The sequence below is a fragment of the Brachycentrus maculatus genome, unplaced genomic scaffold (genome assembly GCF_059751285.1).
Source record: "Brachycentrus maculatus isolate JH-2025_06_01 unplaced genomic scaffold, ASM5975128v1 h1tg000007l, whole genome shotgun sequence".
Classification (NCBI taxonomy): Eukaryota; Metazoa; Arthropoda; class Insecta; order Trichoptera; family Brachycentridae; genus Brachycentrus; species Brachycentrus maculatus.
Genome location: NW_028280762.1, coordinates 2,779,516 through 2,800,834, shown reverse-complemented (window position 1 = coordinate 2,800,834; position 21,319 = coordinate 2,779,516). Strand labels below are relative to the sequence as shown.

At 29.2% G+C, this 21,319-nt stretch overlaps 2 protein-coding genes and 1 long non-coding RNA gene across 3 annotated transcripts in view; 1 reads left to right on the top strand and 2 right to left on the bottom strand.

Annotated features, from left to right (window-relative positions):
- The window catches only part of LOC148313636 (dopamine D2-like receptor), a 487,962-nt gene that overhangs the window by 211,182 nt on the left and 255,461 nt on the right, over window positions 1–21,319 (bottom strand). The window lies entirely within an intron of this gene.
- fs(1)Ya (female sterile (1) Young arrest) lies at window positions 1,262–12,082 on the bottom strand. The gene is made up of 6 exons (XM_088259763.1): window positions 11,943–12,082; window positions 10,989–11,505; window positions 10,358–10,494; window positions 9,189–9,438; window positions 2,989–3,678; window positions 1,262–1,637 (listed from the first exon to the last, which is right to left on the bottom strand). The coding sequence occupies exons 1-6, from the start codon at window positions 11,958–11,960 to the stop codon at window positions 1,387–1,389; spliced, it is 1,863 nt and encodes a 620-aa protein (XP_088115889.1). The 5' UTR covers window positions 11,961–12,082; the 3' UTR covers window positions 1,262–1,386.
- Window positions 14,972–18,584, top strand: LOC148313638 (uncharacterized). Its single transcript, XR_015837505.1, has 3 exons — window positions 14,972–15,200; window positions 17,169–17,304; window positions 18,266–18,584. It is a non-coding gene; the product is annotated as an uncharacterized LOC148313638 (long non-coding RNA).

Sequence of the window (21,319 nt, the reverse complement as noted above, 5' to 3'; positions counted from 1 at the left end):
CGTTCAATGAAAAAATTAAATTCACGTTAGAAAGTCAAAAAGATAATAAATTAAATTTTCTAGATTTGACTTTAATGATCAATAATCATCGTATAGATTTTAATATATTTCGTAAGCCTACGTATACGGATACTGTCATTGATAATTCGTCTAATCACCCAATTTCCCATAAACATTCCGCTTTTCATTCAATGTTACATCGTTTAGTAAATGTTCCTTTATCGAAACTAGATTTTGATATAGAATTAGATACAATTAAACAAATTGCAATTAATAATGGATACACAACAGAATTAATCGATACTCTTTTAAATAGAAAATTGAAACAAAAATCAGTGAAACAATTTTTATATCCCTGTATAAATAATGATAAAAAACAGAATACTAGTCACAAATGGAGAAGAATCCTATTTGTAAATAATATGTCTAACAAAGTATCAAAATGTTTTCCAAATCACATTAAGCCTGCATTTTATACTAACAATAATATCGGTAAAATCTTATTAAATAATAAAGATAGAAATGACATATTAAATAATTCCGGAGTATATCAATTACAGTGTGATAACTGTACGTCGGTAAACGTCGGTAAAACGACACGAAATTTCAATACTCGGATAAAGGAACACATAAGATGCTTAAATAATAATAATTTTTCTGAATTTGCAAATCATTTGATAGAGTCCAATCACGAATTTAATAAAGAAACAGGGGTAAAAATACTACACACAAATGATAAAGGGTTAAAATTAAATAATATGGAAATGTTTCACATTAGAAAATCTATTAAAAATAACATCCAATTAATAAATAACCAAATAAATTTTCCATACAGCCCTTTATTCGACGTAGCATTGAACCGATCAGCTCCTAACTCAACTCCTCCCACTTCCCAGAACCTACCCCCTTCTCTTTGAATCCTAATATAGTTTCCAACCTGCGTATATTTATAATACATTTTTTACTTTATTATTTAGTTTCCCAAAAGCATGGTGGGACTAACAACTCGCTCTGCATGTTTTGCATGTGTAGTGATAGTGTATGTGAATAGTACTAAGTGGGTGTGGTGTAGTGTTGTTCGCATGATTGTTAAATTGTAGTGTATGTCCTGACGAAGAGACGGGTACGTCTCGAAACCGGTAGACAGAAGTAGTCGGTGAGTGGTTATTTACTAACATTACTAATATCAATTAAAATGTTTGACCACAAAGTAAATGCTTTGAATATAAATAATAAATAATTATTAATTAACTAAAAAAATATAGCCACTAGCAAAATAGTATGTGAATTAATATAAAATTAAATTTGAGATTAAATTTTAAAATTTCACAACAAAAATAATCATCAGCAAAATATAACATGAAAGAAATTAATGATCTTATTTTTTCAAAACGATCTATTGAGGTGGGAGACATCTTCTGACTTTTCAGTCTGCTTTGACATTCCTAAAATGTCTGTTGAATGACACTTTTCAGGAAGCGCGAATTCTCCGCGTAGCATGCGGTCCAGGGGTCTCCTCCCTTGTATTTTGTCAGAAAATTTATATCTCTTGGAAACAGGACTCTCGCTAATTGGTGCAACGTGACGTTTTCTTTTAGAAGCAGATAACAGAATCGCGTCCGATTGAAGTGATAGGGCTGAAAATTAAAGAAATCGAACACGTTTTAACTGGTATGAAATTGAGCAGTCAGTTCATTAATTTTTTGATTGGAAATAAGGAATTTATGTTAAGAGATATGTCAACTTTTGAAATTAAGTGTATTTTTACATTAAAATATTTTTTTTCTTAATTAAAATTTAATTTTCTTTTGAAATACTGCCTTCTTTTGCTTCAATTTAAAATGTACATTCATGTGCATGTGTGTGAGTTTTTTTTGTTTTAAATATTTTGTATGATATATCGTAGTCATACACGAGAAAGTGACCAAGTGTATTTTTTTGCAAAAACGTGATCATTGACTATTTGATATCTTACTAGCTTAATATTGCCATGAAAAAAATTCCAAAAGATTTTAAACTTGGAAGTATAGTATATTGATATGTTGAAAATGACTAACTGCATTTGTGTTGATTTTCTTGACAAGCAAAAGTGACTTAAATGACACTCCTGAACATTTTACGTTTTGGTAGTTGGTCACTTTCTCTTGTACGACTACGATATATGCAATGTGAGCCTACGTATAGATATATCCATCCCTGAAGATAAAAAAATGCCTGTTAAAACAGGTTATATTTTTTTTACATAAAACCATGTTTTTAAATAAATGGCATGAAAACAAATAAAGCTGAGCAATTATTAATAGTTTCATGGTAAATCGATTAATTTGCTTAAATTGGAGTTAATTGCAATCAAAAAAATATTTTGAAATTGTGTAACAAAGTAAATTATTTTTAAAATAAAATAATGCATGAATGAATAACGAATCATTCTTACCGGATTGTTTGAAAAAATGTTATCTCATACCTTAAAAAAATACCTTTGTTTTAAAAATCATTTTATATCTTAATGGAACTTAATTTTAGTATTGACTACTTCGAACCAGTTTTTTCTCAAGACTAATAAATGGTATAAAACAGTTTTTTACTAGATTCTTTCGTAACTTATAAAATAAAAATGAAAAATCGGTGCCTTAGATATTTATTAAAAAATATAATCCTGTTTAATAAATTAACGTCGTGCTATTTTAATGACACTCATTTTTATCGTTTATCCTATCCGATAATTGTTCCAAAATATATAAGAAAGTATAAAAAATATTTGTTTTACCATTTCTTTGCTGCTTTTTCGGACGGTTCGTTTAATAAATAGGAAACATGACATTTGTTAGCCTTACACATTTTTTCCCGCCAATTCGTAATCGCAGAGCAAGCAAAGTCTAAAGGATATCTCAAACAATATTTCACAAGAAACAAAATTACTTTTTTTCTCGCAGAAGAAAGTTTCGGTATAAAAAGATTGTAAAAAATGAGTAAAGTGATTTATCGTACCTCCAGCTTCGTCGATTCCCTTTGGAGTGTCATCCCATTCTTTTTTATCTCCCCAAACGACCCATTTGAGGCCACTAATGAGTCTGGACCAAATCGTTGTAGACTCATTTCCCACCTGGTTTTGCTGACCGTTTTCTAGCTCTCTCGACTTGCTTTTTATTGACTCTTTAATGGCGACGGTTCGTTTAGTTATCCTTATACTCAGATGAATTTCGGAAGAGTAGTCCTGAGACTGAAAAGCCGATCTTAAAGTTTCTTGAATAGACCTGGCAATCATGTGCGAAAGGTCCTTTTCTTTGCCCAAAGGATCTGTAATGGCAGGGGGATCTGGGCTCGAAGCGATACACGTTTTATAATGGTCTAAATTAGATATTTCAGACTCTGTGGGAGATGATACTGAAAAAGAATGTGATTTTTCCTTGAGTAGTCCTAGTGGGGATACTTTAATATTTTCTAGACTTGGACTATCGTTCTGCTTGAAATTAATTGTTCTCGCTGTGATTACGTTAGAGTTGGTTTCGGCTGTAGGTGGAGTATTTTCAGGGTTTGTAAAACGGTTGACTTTCGGTGTGGTATAAACTTTCGATACTCTTGACTCGAAGTTATTAATCATGGCTTGGAATCTTGGAGTCCTTGCATGAGTCGCTCTCATTTTTCCCGGCGTTGAAGTTCGCTTTGGCCTTAAGAATTCTAAAATTATACAAAAAAAAAATCAAAGCACAACCAAACATTTAATAAACTCACGTATTTTATTCAAACTTGTATGAAGAACGAATTCTTATATAAAAATAACCGCAAAAGAAATTTTGTGAATACGAAATTCTTTGAAATCGTGTTTTTACTGATCAAGGTTAAAAAATATCTAATTTACTTATATTGTTCAAATAAAAATTTAGGAAGATGGCAAAAATAATATTGAAATTAAAGTCATACTTATGTACGTTTTCTTAATCAAATTTTATATTCACATCAAAGAGCAATCCAACGTAGTATTTTCAAAAGCTTTTGTATGTTTTTATTACATTCTCACAAATGAAAAATTCATAAATTTTATAAATGCTTAAAAACAAATTTTATTAAGGTACTACAAGTAAAAAAAGGTAAAGAAAAGTCGATTAGATGCAGAAGCAGAAAATCTGACCATATTGAATACCAGCCCATAGATCTTTTTTGAAATACATCTAGAGGAAAACGAATGAATTCATGGATGCTGAATAAAAATATAAGATTTGAAGGCTAGTAGACTTTGCCCATAACAGAAAAACTTACAACCTGAGGATAAGGAGAGCTGACTCCAACAGTCTACAAAAACGATAAGTTTGGATGGAGCAAAGAAGAAGAAGAAGTAAACCATTTTATTCCTTCCAATGTTGTTGATATTTCCAAAATAACATACTTTTTTTAAAAATGCATATGTAAAATTATTTCATAACGCCAGTCAAATATGATGCTTGATATCTGATTTTGAACATATTTTTATTTTTGATCACTTTTATTTTTAAGGACATAATAAGTTTAATATATGGTTAAAAATACTTTCTGTTTTGAATATTGAAAGCATTAACTTTGTGGATCATATTGATATATAATTTCGAGAAATAAAAATATCTTGTGTTCTGATCCACTCACATTTTTATTAACCAACTAGTTTCGGCAACAACCTGTTGCCCTCTTCAGGGTTTCATTTATTACTAATATCAGTAATAAATGAAACCCTGAAGAGGGTAACAGGTTGTTGCCGAAACTAGTAGGTTAATAAAAATGTGAGTGGATCAGAACACAAAGTATTTTTATTTCTCGAAATAATATAAAAATACTTTCACTTAAAGGAAGTAATTTGAAGCCTTGTAAAATGTAAAAACATTTTATTTCTTACACTCAACTACTAAAAATACGTACTACGAAAAGAATATAGAAAAACAAAATTGATTTTATTTTTAGGTTTGTTTTAAGAGATGCGGATGGTTTTCTATTGATATAAAATCTCAAACCTCTCTTTTATGTCAAATGTAATCAAAATACCAAAACTCAGAGAGTAAGGACAACGGAGAAGTCCTTGAAACTGAGGATAAGTTGTGCGTTTTCAAAAGAAAAAAAACATCGTTGAAAATTGAAAGATATCTTGTTACGTACTTATGTTTGTTATTTTAAATTATGAATACAAAAGTATTTTATTGTAACTTGAATGTAAATTTGATACTTGAAAATTTCAATGAAAACAGTGGTATTGTATTATAAACGTATCAAATATTGATAATATTGAATGGAAACGTATCATTTTTATGATTAAAAGTGCTTTATATTCAGTAGAGACAAAGCAAACAGTATTAATCCTGATAACAGTTGTGCTTTCATAAAATGGTAAGATGATAGTAGATTCCTTTTACCAAAATTTTAAAATGAGTAATGATGTCAAAATAAGATTAACATAATAATGTGCTTTCCGAAATAATAAATGAAGCGCTCAGAAGAAGGTAGTGCCTTCTCAACCCTCGTTTTCTTGGTTTTGAGATAAACCAATTTTAAACTTTCATTAGTAGTACCGTGTGGATTTTTGTCTAAAAAGTATGTTATTTTGTAAGAAAAATAAAAAAATTAAAGTATTTGTATTTTGGCTACACAAAGTGGTAGGTGGAATTTTTACTCAGCCATATTTTGTTCACAAGTACATAGTTTTAAAAAATTAAATTAAATATCAAAAATAAAAATTGAATTATAAAATCTTAAAAACATCGTAATTTTGGAAAGATGACGTGAGTAGATTACCTTTCTGGCAATCACAACACTGTACCATAGTGATGCCATATGTCTAGCCCAATCTACGGTCCACAAGCAGTTTCAGGATGAGGTTTAAATTCTCCATCACCCTCTCTCAGAAGTCTGCCAATCTATGTTCTATTCGCTCATCCTAGTGTAGCGTGTGCTGAATCAAACACAACACTCGTACTACAATGTGGTGTAAACTTCATAAGGGCCCTGTATCTATTATTGTAACACGTTGCTCTGTGTGAACTTACACAAAAATGCGCTGGCATGCTATTGCGTACATGCGACTTTATTTTGTTTCAACATTTGTTTAAGTGGTGGTCAAATTGGTATCCCAGCATATTGGACCATGCGTAGTGGACTCAGTACTCGGTCGTACTTACATACTACATCGTCATCATCAGTTCAATACTCCTGTAGAATATTTTATTTATTGTTTCGGCATTAACTTTGTGGTAAGACATGTTACAATAATTAAAGAAAACACTTCGTTTTTTACCAATTGAGTTTAATTATAGACTACATGTTTCAGAAGCTAAACTTCCATCATTCAGGTCTGTATAAAAATAATTTTACCAAAAAATACATATATTCAGCACCTAATAATGATTCAATAAAAAATAAATCTTGGCGAAAAATTTTATATACGGGTTCAATAACTAAAAATATTTCGAAAATCTTACCCTCCCATATCCAACCTGCATATTATACAAATAATAATTTACATAAAATCCTCGATAACTCAAAATCTAAAATTGATTTATTACAAAAAAGTGGTGTTTATGAAATTTCGTGTGGAGATTGTGATAGAAAATATATTGGCCAAACTGCGAGAAATTTAAAGATTAGAATTAAAGAACATCAAAGCGGTCTTGTTAGTAATTATTTTTCGGAATTTGCAAATCATATAATAGATACTAATCACTCATTTCACTCCCATAAATTAAAATTATTACACCTTGTTCCATATAAAGGCCAAATTATGAATTATCTTGAAAATTTAGAAATACAAAAAAACCTGAATTATAATAATAATTTATTAAATAATATATTGTTTCAAAATTCTTCGCCATTGCTTTCAATTTTTCCTTTGTTTTCAAACTCCGTTCCTTGACTAACCCCTTCCCCTTACTTTCCCCTATCCTTATTTATAGAACAATTTTATATTTTAGTTATTATACAGACCTGAATGATGGAAGTTTAGCTTCTGAAACATGTAGTCTATAATTAAACTCAAGTGGTAAAAAACGAAGTGTTTTCTTTAATTATTGCTCCTGTAGAATATCCTAAATACTTGCAACCACCTACTCGATTGATTTCTTGGATGAATACTGGCAATACTTTTGATATTTTATTGCTGGGTTTAAACACAATCAGTTCACATTTTAGGAATTATATTTTATTTGCATCGAAATTATCCTTGTATAAGACCGCATTTACAATAAAATGCAAAATTCATTATATTTTTTTACAACTTATATCAATTATATTTAGCGTATTCTATCAGACGCTCTATTATTTATCCTACACATATCCAAGACTAAATTAGCATAAATACAAGTTCCAAAAATTAAAGCAATATTGATGTTCAATAATGGGCAGAATAGTGGACGTTACACAAATGTATAAAGTGATCACTTAGCTAGCTGAATGCCAAGTCGTAAGCCCTAGGATGCTCAGACCTCCATCTTCTTTCATCTCAGTCGATGTTTCATCTCAAGTTGAGACACCCATAATCTTATATCAAGTCTCAAAGGTATGAATGTTCCTGTCGGATGCTCTTCGCAGGGTGGACATGTTTATCGCAGTCGTTCTTAGCACTCGTGTTATCCTTCCCAGATTTTCTATGCAGATGACATCCTCTGAGCGTTCAATCATGAAATATTTCGTATATGGCTTGATAAGTTCCATCGAGTTTTAGCTTCTTACAAACCACCCTTAGATCTTGAGGATTCGTGATTGAACTATTATTGCCATTATTTTACATGGGACTCCATAAATAAATATTGGATGTGTAATCCTGTGGATCCTATTCAATGACAGGCGCATCTAGTACTTTTAAAGTGCACCTATTTCCTATCTGACTTCCTACCTTACAGTCCACTTTTAAGATCTATATTATCTATTTGCTCTGCCAATAAAATATTTTTTACTTTAGAAGAAACAAAAATCCACTGAATAATCTATAAACCTTGTATACAATAAGCAAAGTATACGTAAATAATAAATGCAACTCCCATCTTAAAATAAAATCTTTGTATTTGGCTCAGAGAATTTTTTATAAGTATTAAATCCTCAAATTCCAAGCTATATAAATTTATTGATAAAATAATTTAATTATTTTGAGAAAAGCTAGAACGAATCCTCCCTTTGGAGATTGTTCTGGTAAACTGTCGACAGTTCTGAAAGAGGCATTCCTCCCCTAGGACAAATATATTTTTAACTGACATTCAGCAGGCCATACTCGACCTTGAGAGATAATTTAAAGGAATTGTCGCCCGTTCAACGGGAATTCCAGGAAGACAATTCTTTTGATTAAAATCACCTGAGCGCCTTTGAATTTATTCTTCTCGCATTCTACAAACATAAATTTCATTTGGGTGCTTTTTGAGTTCTTTTACTGTTCTTTGCGTATTCTGATATTTCAGCGTTGAAATGTGAAGCTATTAAGGGGTTACCCCTTCAAAACTGAATTATTGTTTTCAAATACGAATAAAAGTGAAATTCTTAAGCTTTACCACCAGTAAAATAAAGTGCTTGTTATAAGCGCCTTTTGTACGAATCGGGTAACACGTGTAAAAAAAGCACTTATTTTTGGAAGTGCATAATTGAGCAAAACATCAAGTTATTTGTGCTTTATAACTGAAAGTTGTAACAGTTCTTATAATGTTGATAAGATGTTAAATATGTATCTAGCGTTGGGAAAAATAATAATACCCATTTTTGTATTAACGATGTCAAAATAATGGAAAATATTTATTGTCACATTTGTTTGTAAATTACATTTTGAATTATCGATAAAAACACTCACAAGGCTTAAAATTAAAACAATCAATCAAACACACTTAATTAAGAATAATTTAAGTGGTACGATTCTTGTTTTACGTTTGATGTATGCTTATAAAATTATGGGAAGGTCATATTTTTTTTATATGTAAGAAAACGATATGCTTTTACTTATTTGATTGAGTTTTCTATTAATTTTGAATCTAGATTTTAAAAAATTGAACAAGCAAAAAGTTTTCATTTAAAATATATAAACCAAAATTATTATATAATAACAAACATACATATTTACAAAATCACGAATTGATAAAAAAAATAGTTTATGGGAAGTCATTTTTAAAAATTGATTTTCTCGTTCGTCGAATCATGTCAAAAATTTCTTAGTGAAAGAATTAGAATAAATACGGGAATAGCAATCCATAGCATACCAAAAGCAGTTTTCTTTTTCTCAATCGCGGGTTCTTCTGCGAACGTAACCGTCTTCTTCTTCACGCTGGTATTATTTTCAGGAGATTTCTTTTCAGACGACGCGTCGCAAGGAGCAGGACCATTTCCTGAACTTTCAGAAGCCTCTTGAACAATGAGGCTCGATCGGCCATTTTTAGACATTATACTTTTTGGGACTGCTTCTACCGGATAAGGCGGACTTTCAATAGATGAAAGTATCTGAGAAGATATCTAAAACAATTAAATATACTTGTTTTATACCACTTTTTTTAATCCCACATGTGTTTAAATGCATTCCGCATAATTTTAAAATACCGTATGCAATGTTTTTTCGTTTTTTAAGTATTAATTTATAATTGTTTAATGTGTGCATATATATATATTTATATATACATATATATATATATATATATATGTATATATATATATATATATATATATATATATATATATATATATATATATATATATATATATATATATATATATATATATATATATATATATATATATATATATATATATATATATATATATATATATATATATATATATATATATATATATATATATATATATATATATGTATATATATATATTGTATATATATATACTACATATCTATTATTCCAAGTGAACAAAAGTGAAATTTACTCTCTAAGTTCATATTTTTTTATCACTCTCCCTATCATTTATCGTTCACTTTGTGTAATACCACTTTAAATTGGTTTTACACAAAGTGAACGATGAATGATAAGTAGAATGTTATACTACCATACCACAAAATTTACAATGCTTTTAGAATACAAAATACCTATTTATTAAAAATATTTATTTATATATATAAATATATATAAATAAATAGAATACATTTATATTTTTGTATTAAAAAATTAATGCAATATGGATCAGTATTAGATCAGCGCAGAATGGTAAACGTTACGCAAGTATAACGTGATCATTTAAGCCAACCAAACGTCAAAACATAAGCCCTGGGATGCTCAGACTTTCTTATTCCTTCATAAAAAACTATAGATTTCATCTCAAGTTAAAAAACCAACAGTGCCATACATTTTTGTATTTAAAAAGAAACATAAAAATAGTGCATTTTGTATTCAAAACATGAAAAATTATAATACTGTGTTTGTACCTTCTGATTCTCTGTGGGAGGACTAGCAGCTGCATCGGATTCAGGACTATTTATACCAGAAAGCGTGGAAGACGTAAAAGATTTCTGAAACATTCCCCATTTTGCCGTACTAGCATTTGTAGGAGTACTCGTCATCACTAAAATATGAAATCCTGTGTTATAAAATATAAAAACATAACAAACAGTCATACTCTATCGACATAATTTTTAAGTCTCAATATTAAGCATCCCTTGTGATTTGATTTTCAGGTAGGTTAACGAAATAATAACGATAATACGTACTACTGAAAAAGAACTAATTTCACAAAAATGCACACACACACTTTACACCGAAAACATGTGTATTATAATTGAAAATAAAATAAGAAAATGACAGACTTCTACGTGTCGTCTTTTAAGGAAAAACCCAAAAGAAATAGACCACAGGCACGAAAATATGGAGAGATAGTTTACAGTGGGTATCCCATGAGGAACAGATGGTGGCATTGACAGATCGCCGGGATCTTTAGAACGATTAAGAAAAAGAAGACAACCTTTCTTATTCTTACTATCATACCAGCAGACAAACCTCTAAAAGCTAGATGCTTTGCGGGTTATATCTTTAAAATAAATACAATAGATGTTAGCATACCTTCTGATTTATTCTCCATTTTGAGTTTCAAGTACTGGAAAATCTTTCTGCCATCTTGGCCAGTTTCCAAAGGAGATTGATCATCGCGTTGTTCATCTGGTAAGGCAGGTGGAGTCGTATTGACTTCTTTCTCTTGGGCTAAGTGAGAACAGCGAGCTGTGGAAACCACCAGCTCGCAAGATGTATTTTCAGCATCCGGCATTTTCTCCTCAATTGTGTCCAGACACGAATTTTTCGAACTTAGGGGCAAATGTGTTTCGCTTTTCCCTTTGCACCCTCCCATTTCGCACAACTCCTCCTTATTGCGGAATGTTTTACCGCACTTGCCACACCCGAGAGGTAAGTGGGCACAACATATGTGCGCCATTAGGTCCTCGGAAGGGAGGCAACTCGCGTCAAGGGGCATAGGATCAAACCGGCAGATGCGGCAGTCGAAAGTAATCCCATGCTCTTTTGACTCGTGTACTTTTCTACAGTCGGCACAGCAGAATATTTTACCGCACTCGAGACATCTTAACTGAAATATTAGATTCGGAAATAATTCGTTACCGTGATTCACAGCTCTAAGTTTCCATTTGTATGTTAGAAAAAAGGGTTTGCTTTAAATACAGGACAAAAATATAAAATAAGAACGTGCACATAAGTATTGTTAAGTTGAAATAATAAAAAAATACGAAAATATACACTTCAAACGTAGGGTTTAGGTACCTGTAACGTATAAATATATAAATGCATTAAACTTTTCATTTTGCAATGCGTATATCTTTACAATATAGAATATTGTTATATTTGTATCTATCATTTAAACTCAGGGAATCAGGAACTCAGGAAGTAGATTTTTTGTTCTAGTAATATTTTAATACTGTCATATCATTTTTACTTTGTTTAAATCGATGTTTATATCTAAACATCGATTAAAACAAAGTAACAATGATATGATCGATTTGAACTTACGTCAAGTGGAAGTTTCATGGTCTTTCAGAATAATTGTATAAGTAATCGCACAATTCATACTACTTTTTATTTAAAGCAGTTGTTTCACTTATAACTTTAAAAAATACACCATTTGTAATTTATTTTTGAACAACGCAAATATTTTTCTCACAGAATTGCTTTCAAGTAAACAAAAAAATCTTAATGATTATAAATGCATACAAAGGTTATTGTTACGATACTACCACAAACAATTTTCAATGCCATAGAGAAATAACAAAAATTGCCCTCTTTTCGATTACTGATTGACCTAAAGACATTAATTTTTAAATCCGATTTCTTGTTTATGTGTAATATATGCTCGTACGTACACACGAGAGAAGAATACAACTGTATTTACAATTGCCATGATGATATGAGATGGCGACTGCCATTAAAAAATGACAGAATAAAGAGGAGTAGTTGAGCATCCCATGACTTAAGACCTGGCATTAGGGTGGCTTAAGCGATCACTTTATACACTTGTGTAACGTTCACTATTCTGTGCATTATTGAACATTTATTTTGCGTTAATTTTTACAACTTGTAACAACTTGCAAAAAAAATATCAAACAGTTATATTTAGGGTCTACTAAGTTGTTCAAAAAAAAAATAGACATTAAAATATATTTTTTTAAGTAAAAATTATTTCACCTTGTTAAGGCATTATCAAACTACTGTGCCAGTGGTTTGATAATGCCCTAACACGGCGAAACAATCGTCACGGTATTTTTTAAATGTTTTTAATAATAAAATATACCGCCTCGTAAATCCTTAAAATCGATGTTTGATTTTAATATTTAAAATATTATATTTGGGATCTACAAATTAAACACCAATTTAATGAGATAAAATTTAAAAAATAATGTATTTTTTATTTTTTTTTACCTCCTTGGGAATTGAATCCAGAACATTCGACATGGTAGCTAAATGTACTTACCCATACAACTTTTTTTTAAAATTTTCTTCATCGTTTTATAAACACCAATATTTTTAAAGGTAAGTAAGTACCCAGTAATTATTTTATTTTTAGTGCAACAATAATAATTTTTCAAGACGCACAAGGACGCTTATGCCGAAGTATAAGTGATATATATTTTTAATAATTTATGTGATAAACAATGTTTTACGTGATACAGTTCTGGGGTTTGATTGTATTTTGTTCATTTTTAAACACAAGTAAGAACGTGAGTATGAATATTCATTTTTATTTTTTTACTTGCTTTTCATTCAGAGACTCTCGGTTCATAATTTGCGTGATTTGAATAATAATCTCTCCTCATAATATTGGTTGCGTAGGCATGATTGCTTATTCAATTTATTTACATAAAATCAGACTTACGCAAAATATTATTTTTGATATAAAAATGCTACGTGTTTTTTGTCATTGACTCAATCACGTCTTTTCAATTAATTTAATCGACTTCAAATACATCATATGAAGCATTTAAGTAATTTGATAAGAAATCAAAACATGTACAACTGTATAATCCACTACGATGTTATAGTTCTTATTTACATATTAGTCCTTTTTTATTATTTTATAACTGAAAAAGTATAATAGTTGAGTAGTGATTTTTTGGGAGATAAATTTAATGATTTAAAATCTTGTTTTTATTGAAAGAAAATTGTGTAAAAAAATCAGCTGTTTAGAGATTTTTTAGAATACATTCATCGTTTATTCGAAATCGTAAATCTTTAAAAAAACAAACCTTTTTCAATCCTACAAAGATGGGACTCTTGTAAAGTCATATAAATACACAGTATCATGAAATTAGTGATGATTTCAACAACGTCATATTTCAAAAACTTGATTTTTCAGGAGATCTTTTTAAAGTTTAAAAAAATAATAAAATGTATTAAAAATAAATATCAAGCCACTTATTAAACATACTGTGCAACTGATCTTTTTAGGTAAAACCTGAAGGTTTTTTCTTCATTTGAAAAATATTTAGTGTATTTAAAAAATAATTAAACAATACCTTTTCCTCAAAATACAAATACAATATTTTCTGCCATGTAGCGGGTAAATATTAAGTTAAAAATATGCCGCTTTTGGTGGGATATGGTACATTTTCTGGGCATTCCGAAAACATGCACAACTGAAAATTGAGGATTTTTGACATTTAAGTGTAAAAAAAACTAAACTCAGACGTTTTTTTAATAATGTGTGTCACTTCTAACGCAATCATTTTGTCTTCTTTTTTTTAGATTAATTGTCAGCCGACTAGTGCCAGTGACACGTGGAGTGAGAATCCTGGAGAGTGGGGAAGGCTTCTTCAGGACCAGTACTATGAGACGATCAGTTACTTGGAGAGACTGTCAGGAGACAATCGTCATACACGGAGGAAAAGAAGTGGTTTGAGAAGCAATTACAGTAATACAATTAATGAAATTTAATCAATGATATTTTTTGAACAGCCTTGTATCGTTTTTTCAAAAATTGTGTGGATTTTTTTTATCAAAGATGTTTATACTTTTAGATAACGAACAAGTCACAATTAATGTTGGATCTATATCCGGTCACATCCTTCCTGATGACGTCACTAGTCAGCCAAGAATTTACGATGTATCAGGAGAAAAGGAATTAATAGTAGATGACAATATTTTCCATCTTCATAAGCACACCGAAGGCACAGTGTATATGGAATTCGCTCACATATTGGATATCGAGGAACCTGTTTTATTCGTTGAGGTAATTCATTAAAAATTGTCCACAAGTTTTTCAGTAAAATTTTTATGGTAGTGATTAGCACATTTTTTGTCTACCATTCTAAAGGTGAGACCCCGGGTTTGATTTCCAGAGGGGTCAAAATAAATACATACAAGAAAAATTGACATTTTAACAACAAAATCAAATAAAGATTTTTTTAAAAGCACTTGTTCTTATTTAACATAAACAACAATATTTATTACTGCAGACGATCCAATGAAAGATGGTCAAAATACTTAATAAAATATTATTTAATTTTTTTTTAAGATTATAATGGTTTTAATTTTTCAGAGTACAGAATATCGAAATGGATCATTTCTACTTTTTGCACACTCATTTATTGCGGAATTGATTTATCTCCCAATTGATCCTCATGGAGCCAGCGGAAGGTGGAAGCGATCAAAAAGACTGCAAAAAATATCTAGCGAAGGGAACAAGATAATTGCAGCCAAATTTTTACAGCACGATGATGATCTGTCACTTTTTATACTCTACCGTCATAGAAAAGGGGGAATCGTCGATTCAATGTAATTATAAAATAAAGTCTATTACTATTAGAGGTTTTTCTGTTCAAATTTGACATTTTACAAACCAAATTGATTGCCTCACAAATCATAATAAGAATATTGACGTTTAAATGTTAGGTAAGGTAAATGTGAAAAATACACCACAAACACCCAAACCAATTGAAAATAAATATTTATTGAATTTGTTTTGCAACTGGCGGAAATTGAACCCGCGACCCCAGTTTCGCAGTCGAGTGTCTACCCAATCACGCCACGGCGCCTGTATATATATATATATATATATATATATATATATATATATATATATATATATATATATATATATATATATATATATATATATATATATATATATATATATATATATATATATATATATATATATATATATATATATATATATATATATATATATATATATATATATATATATATATATATATATATATATATATATATATATATATATATATATATATATATATATATATATATATATATATATATATATATATATATATATATATATATATATATATATATATATATATATATATATATATATAAATATATATAATATATATATATATATATATATATATATATATATATATATATATATATATATATATATATATATATATATATATATATATATATATATATATATATATATATATATATATATATATATATATATATATATATATATATATATATATATATATATATATATATATATATATATATATATATATATATTATATATATATATATATATATATATATATATATATATATATATATATATATATATATATATATATATATATATATATATATATATATATATATATATATAATATATATATATATATATATATATATATATGTATATATATATATATATATATATATATATATATATATATATATATATATATATATATATATATATATATATATATATATATATATATTTATATAAATAGATTTTTAACACATATTCATATTAGCACTATATATACCGGCAGTATGAATACCTGCCAAAATATTTTATTATTAAGACTAGCAAATGCATTGGTCGTCAAGTTGGCAAGCCTGCGTGGCGCCTTGCGCGCGATGTGTACTCAAGTTATCGGACAAGTTTTTCAAAACCAATTTAAATATATTTTTAAAAATAGTAACTTTTTTTATAAAATAAAATATGACATTCAGTAAGCTTGGTAAAACATCTAATTTGATTTGTGAGACGTCTAATTTAGGCTTCCAATTTGTTTTTTAAAAGGTCCAATTAAAAGTAAAAAGCCTGTTCATACCTTTATCATACATGGTGGACCTTTCGTCTTTGAGTCATCTTAACACATCACAAACGTTAAAAACCTGCAAAGTGTCCATATGTTACTGCTTTTTATATCCATATGGATATACTATACTAACAGAAATGCATGTGTACAACATTTTGGGGGTGTCCAAATCCTCACTGACAAATCTGGGTTTCTCCATTCAGGAGGTATTATTACATTTTGACATCTCAACAAAGATAAAGAAGAATATAGAAGTCTGGGTATTTACAGGGCTTGTCTTTCACCGCCATGTTTATTTATTTTGTGGACCATTTATAAAACGCAATTAAGAAAATTACACAATAAAGATTTCACCAATATTTTTTTTATTGATTTTTTTACAAAATACATATTTAAGTAATACAAAATAGTTGGTAAATATAGAATACATTTCAAATATAACGTTTCTACCTCGCTTATAAAGTAGGTAATTGTATTTGGAGAGGGAGCTCGTATTACATTTTTTTTTAAATAAAATAATTTAAACAAAGTAAATTAAAATTAACCAAACAAATATTTTTTATATTAAACCTTAGGTTATTAGCAGTACTTTTTTTAATGAATAAATTTTAAAATAAACATCATTAAATAAAACTGACTAAATTCTTGTTATTTTTTTCAGAATATATAAATGGTCTGAAACACATTTTGATGAAAAGCACACAATTAAAACAGAAGATGCTGTATCATGTGATGTATTGAAAGGAATAAATTATTTTATTTTAATTATAGCCCAAAATCCTTCTAAAAAAGAATTAGTAAGTATATTTCTTCGCTTATGTAAATAATAATATTATGGTAAAAATACAAAAAGTTTGTATTTTAACTTTTTAACCTGTTGATGAGAACATTTTTAGTTCTCAAAACTAGATAACAAAATGCCAAAAAAGTCGTAAGTATTATTATAAAGATTTTTTTAAATCGACATCTTTACATAGATGAAGAAGAGTATTTACATGGCTTACGACCTGTCATAAGATGTTTAAGTGATCACTTTACACACGTGCAACATTCACCAATTCTACCATTGATTGACAACCACACAACTCAAAATTTTGAAACAACTACATAGATATATTGATCAATCTCGCAACACAGTATACTTATATGATTTCACAACAGCCATCTATGTGGATTGTGAAAAGCTTTAATTAAGCAGAGACTTTTTATTTTTATGAAAGATCCAAACCCCGGATTGGAAATGTTGATTTAAAAAAAAAATTGGTATGGTTTTTATTTAAACTTATTTATTATAGTTACAAGAGTTTTTTTTAATAATATATGTAATTCATTATTTAGATATTTCTACTTTGCAATCTTAAAATTTATTCTCAATTTTCTCCAATTAAGAGATTTATCTCTTTTCCTTGGAAAAGGACTTATATTTGATTTTTTACATTTGTGGCTACTATCATTTATTTTTATTTTTTTTATGTGTTTTTTTTCCTTGATCAATACGTGTTTAATTCATGAAACTTATTTTTAAGCATTTAAATCTCTTAAAAATATATATCTGTGTTTGTTTATTATATTTATTTATTTTATTAACAACATTTTAAGTGTGTCCATATATCTGTCCACAAATCTCGATTTTCTGCAGTAAGGAGTTGTTTTTACATTTAAGTATAAAAACAACTTATTTAATTAATAAATATAAAAATAAATAAGTAGTTTTTCCACTTAATAAAAAAAAATGTTTTTTCATCCCCGCGTTTTCAGCAAGAGTCACTGGTATATAAAATGGAGTCCGGCGGAGGACTACAAAAGCTCCATGGCCTGCGCACATTCGGAGCCAGGCTTGTGCTTAATTACAGAGAACCGCGCGGCCCCTGTGCTTTGATCATCAACGGGAAAGGACACAGCAATATTTACAGGGTGAAAAAAGGTGCGTTCAAAAATAGTCACACCGTTTTAAACAAAGGCAATATTTCGACATTAAAAAAATCTCCCGTGTAGCCTGGAAATATTGTTTTTATACCCCTTTGTTGCGAGCCGAGGCGGGATTAATACTTAAAGGAGAATATTTATTTTCGAATGTAAAAATGGTAAACCAAAGCTCCCTTTACAATACAGGGTATCTATAATGTGACTTAACTATATATTTTATGTTTCGGATCAACGCGAGTTGCGGCTTAGTATCCATAATATTTATTGTATTAATAAAAAAAAACATTAATTTATTTTCAAGTACTTCAGTATGAAAATAAAGCGGTTTGAATGAAACAATTTTGATGATCAAAAATGTTTTATGTTTTTTATTTTATTTATTTTATTTATTAAATACTGAGTGCACTGTATAGAAATAAAGTTTTAAAATATTGCACATAAAAATACGATTTTAATGCTTGAATATGTATGAGTACTTCGAATTTCGAGCAATACTCGTACTTCAATCAAATATATTTTTCATTGAAATAACAAAAGTAAACTTTTACAAAACAATTATTTGTTATGTATAATTATAACATATTATTTTCTTCGACATACAATATATTAATTTATTTTGTACGAGTATGTGTATATCATTCAAAAAACATTTATATTGAATAAAATATACACAAAATAAATTAATGTATTTATTTCATATACACATACATACATACATATATATAAATGTGTAAAAATTACGTTCGATAGCTATGCAACCCTAACGGATCCGTCAAATTTGACTAGGCAATCTGACGCTGCGTTCAAAGGAAATATTTTTGGCTTAATTTGTATAAATACGAGTATGCGTGTATGTATCTGTGTGTATGTGTTTATCTTTGTGTGTGTCTGTACATAATCGATACTCTTCAAACTGTCAGTGTCCTTGGCTTTCAATTAACTAAATGCCTTCACGTGTCATGCACGTGTGTGCTGAGAGGATGCATCTTCAAGATGACATGACTCTAGTCTATTCAAGGTGGTCCACACCGTAATATCAAGTAGTGTACGCATGTACACAGGTGGTAAAAATTTCGGGGACAGTCGGATAATAATTTATTATTAGTTGCTTAGCTGACGTTTCGTAGATAATGTTTAAGGCTATTACATTAAAACCCACTGGTTTAAAATAAAATGAATTCATTATTAATAAGTGTCCTTTTTCTTGCATTTTTCATTCATTCAAAACATTTTTTTTTACTATCCGTTTTTAGTTATTTCGTTATAGCCTTCGTTAAGTGGAAAATATGATATCCGTCAGGTGGCTGCCGCTAATGTCGGTACACATATCAATCTGTTTGTCCTACGGCAGCTGTTTAGCTAACAAATGTCAAATATCATTGACGTACGACGTAATTTGCAAAAATTATAACATTTTTTTATTGATTTTGTGCCACCTTGTATGTATTCAATCGAAGATAATTTGAAAATACGAGTATGTAAATAAATTTTGAATTAACATAAAAATACGTAACTTTATCAATATTGTATCTTGTTATAGTAATTTGGGAATATTTTCGTAATGTTTTTCAAATTGTAGTATTGTATCGTTGAAAATAATATTGGTACGTGTCGTACTTTTGATCACTATAGTAGGTTATACTTCAAGTAGGCTCTTGATACGGGTGTATTATATTATCCAATATAATATTATTACCCATTACCGTAAGTACTCATTGATTAACTAATTGCATTGTCTAGTGTGCTTGTCAATTACTCCAGGTAGGCAATTAGACGAAATATTAACTAGTTTTTTTTTAAAAAGGGAAATATTTGTGTTTTTATTATTTACACCAATATTTCAATTACATACTATTTCTGTGAGCCTAAGCGGTTTATTATAAGAAATAGGTATCAAATTGTGGTAGTGAGGGTTTGAACCGAGAAACTCTGACTTAAGAGTCTGAGACACTGACCACGGGACCACAACCCGACTCAGTATATAGTAACATACTCACTTTTGAATGGGAATTTCTTAACCACTTAAAGCTCGGATTTTTTTCCTAAAAATAGAACTAAAAATACATGTTTTTGTATTTTTTATTGAAAGAGTTTGCATTAATTAAAGAAAAAGTAAAAAAAATATCTATAATAATAAAAATATAAAGCAAGCCTAATAACAAACGGATGAAGGACCTGTTTCGTGCTGCCCAGGATAGACAAGGTTTCTCCCAGGTGACACAAAGAAGAAGTAGAGAATTACAATAATAATGAAAACATTAACAACCGGAAATTCACCACAGAAGTTCTAAAGCTTAGCAAAATACAAATAAGGATCCAAACTGGGATTTTGACAGGACACTGCAGACTGAGGAACCATGTGACAAAAATTAGACTACATGACTCCCCAGTATGCAGATTTTGTGTGGAGGATAACGAAACACCAATCCACATTCTCTATAATTGTGACGCACTCGCTCGCGAACGAAGTCACATCCTAGGAGGACCATTACTGGACTCCGAGAAGGTGAAGTTCTTACCACCAAGACAGGTCGTGAGTTACATGGCACATGTAGGTCTTGAGAGTGAGCTGTGTTACAGAGGGAGGTCACAACAGACCTAATTTGGTCGCAGTGACATAAGGGATGGAAGATCACTTGACCTAACAAAAAAAAACAAAATAAAAAACAACAAAAATTTATAAACTTTTTGCAATTTCCAACGAATTTTTAATTAATTCCAATAAAAAATGTCATGCTGCAACTGACGAGTTCTGTTATGTTGTTTATCTTATGTAACGCAAACAACTCGAAATATACTAGCGGTACTCGAGTTGATGCTTTCCGCGAACACTGCTCGTTCAAAAGCAGAGATTTTAAAGGAGTGTCGGTTGATTGCACGTGTCTT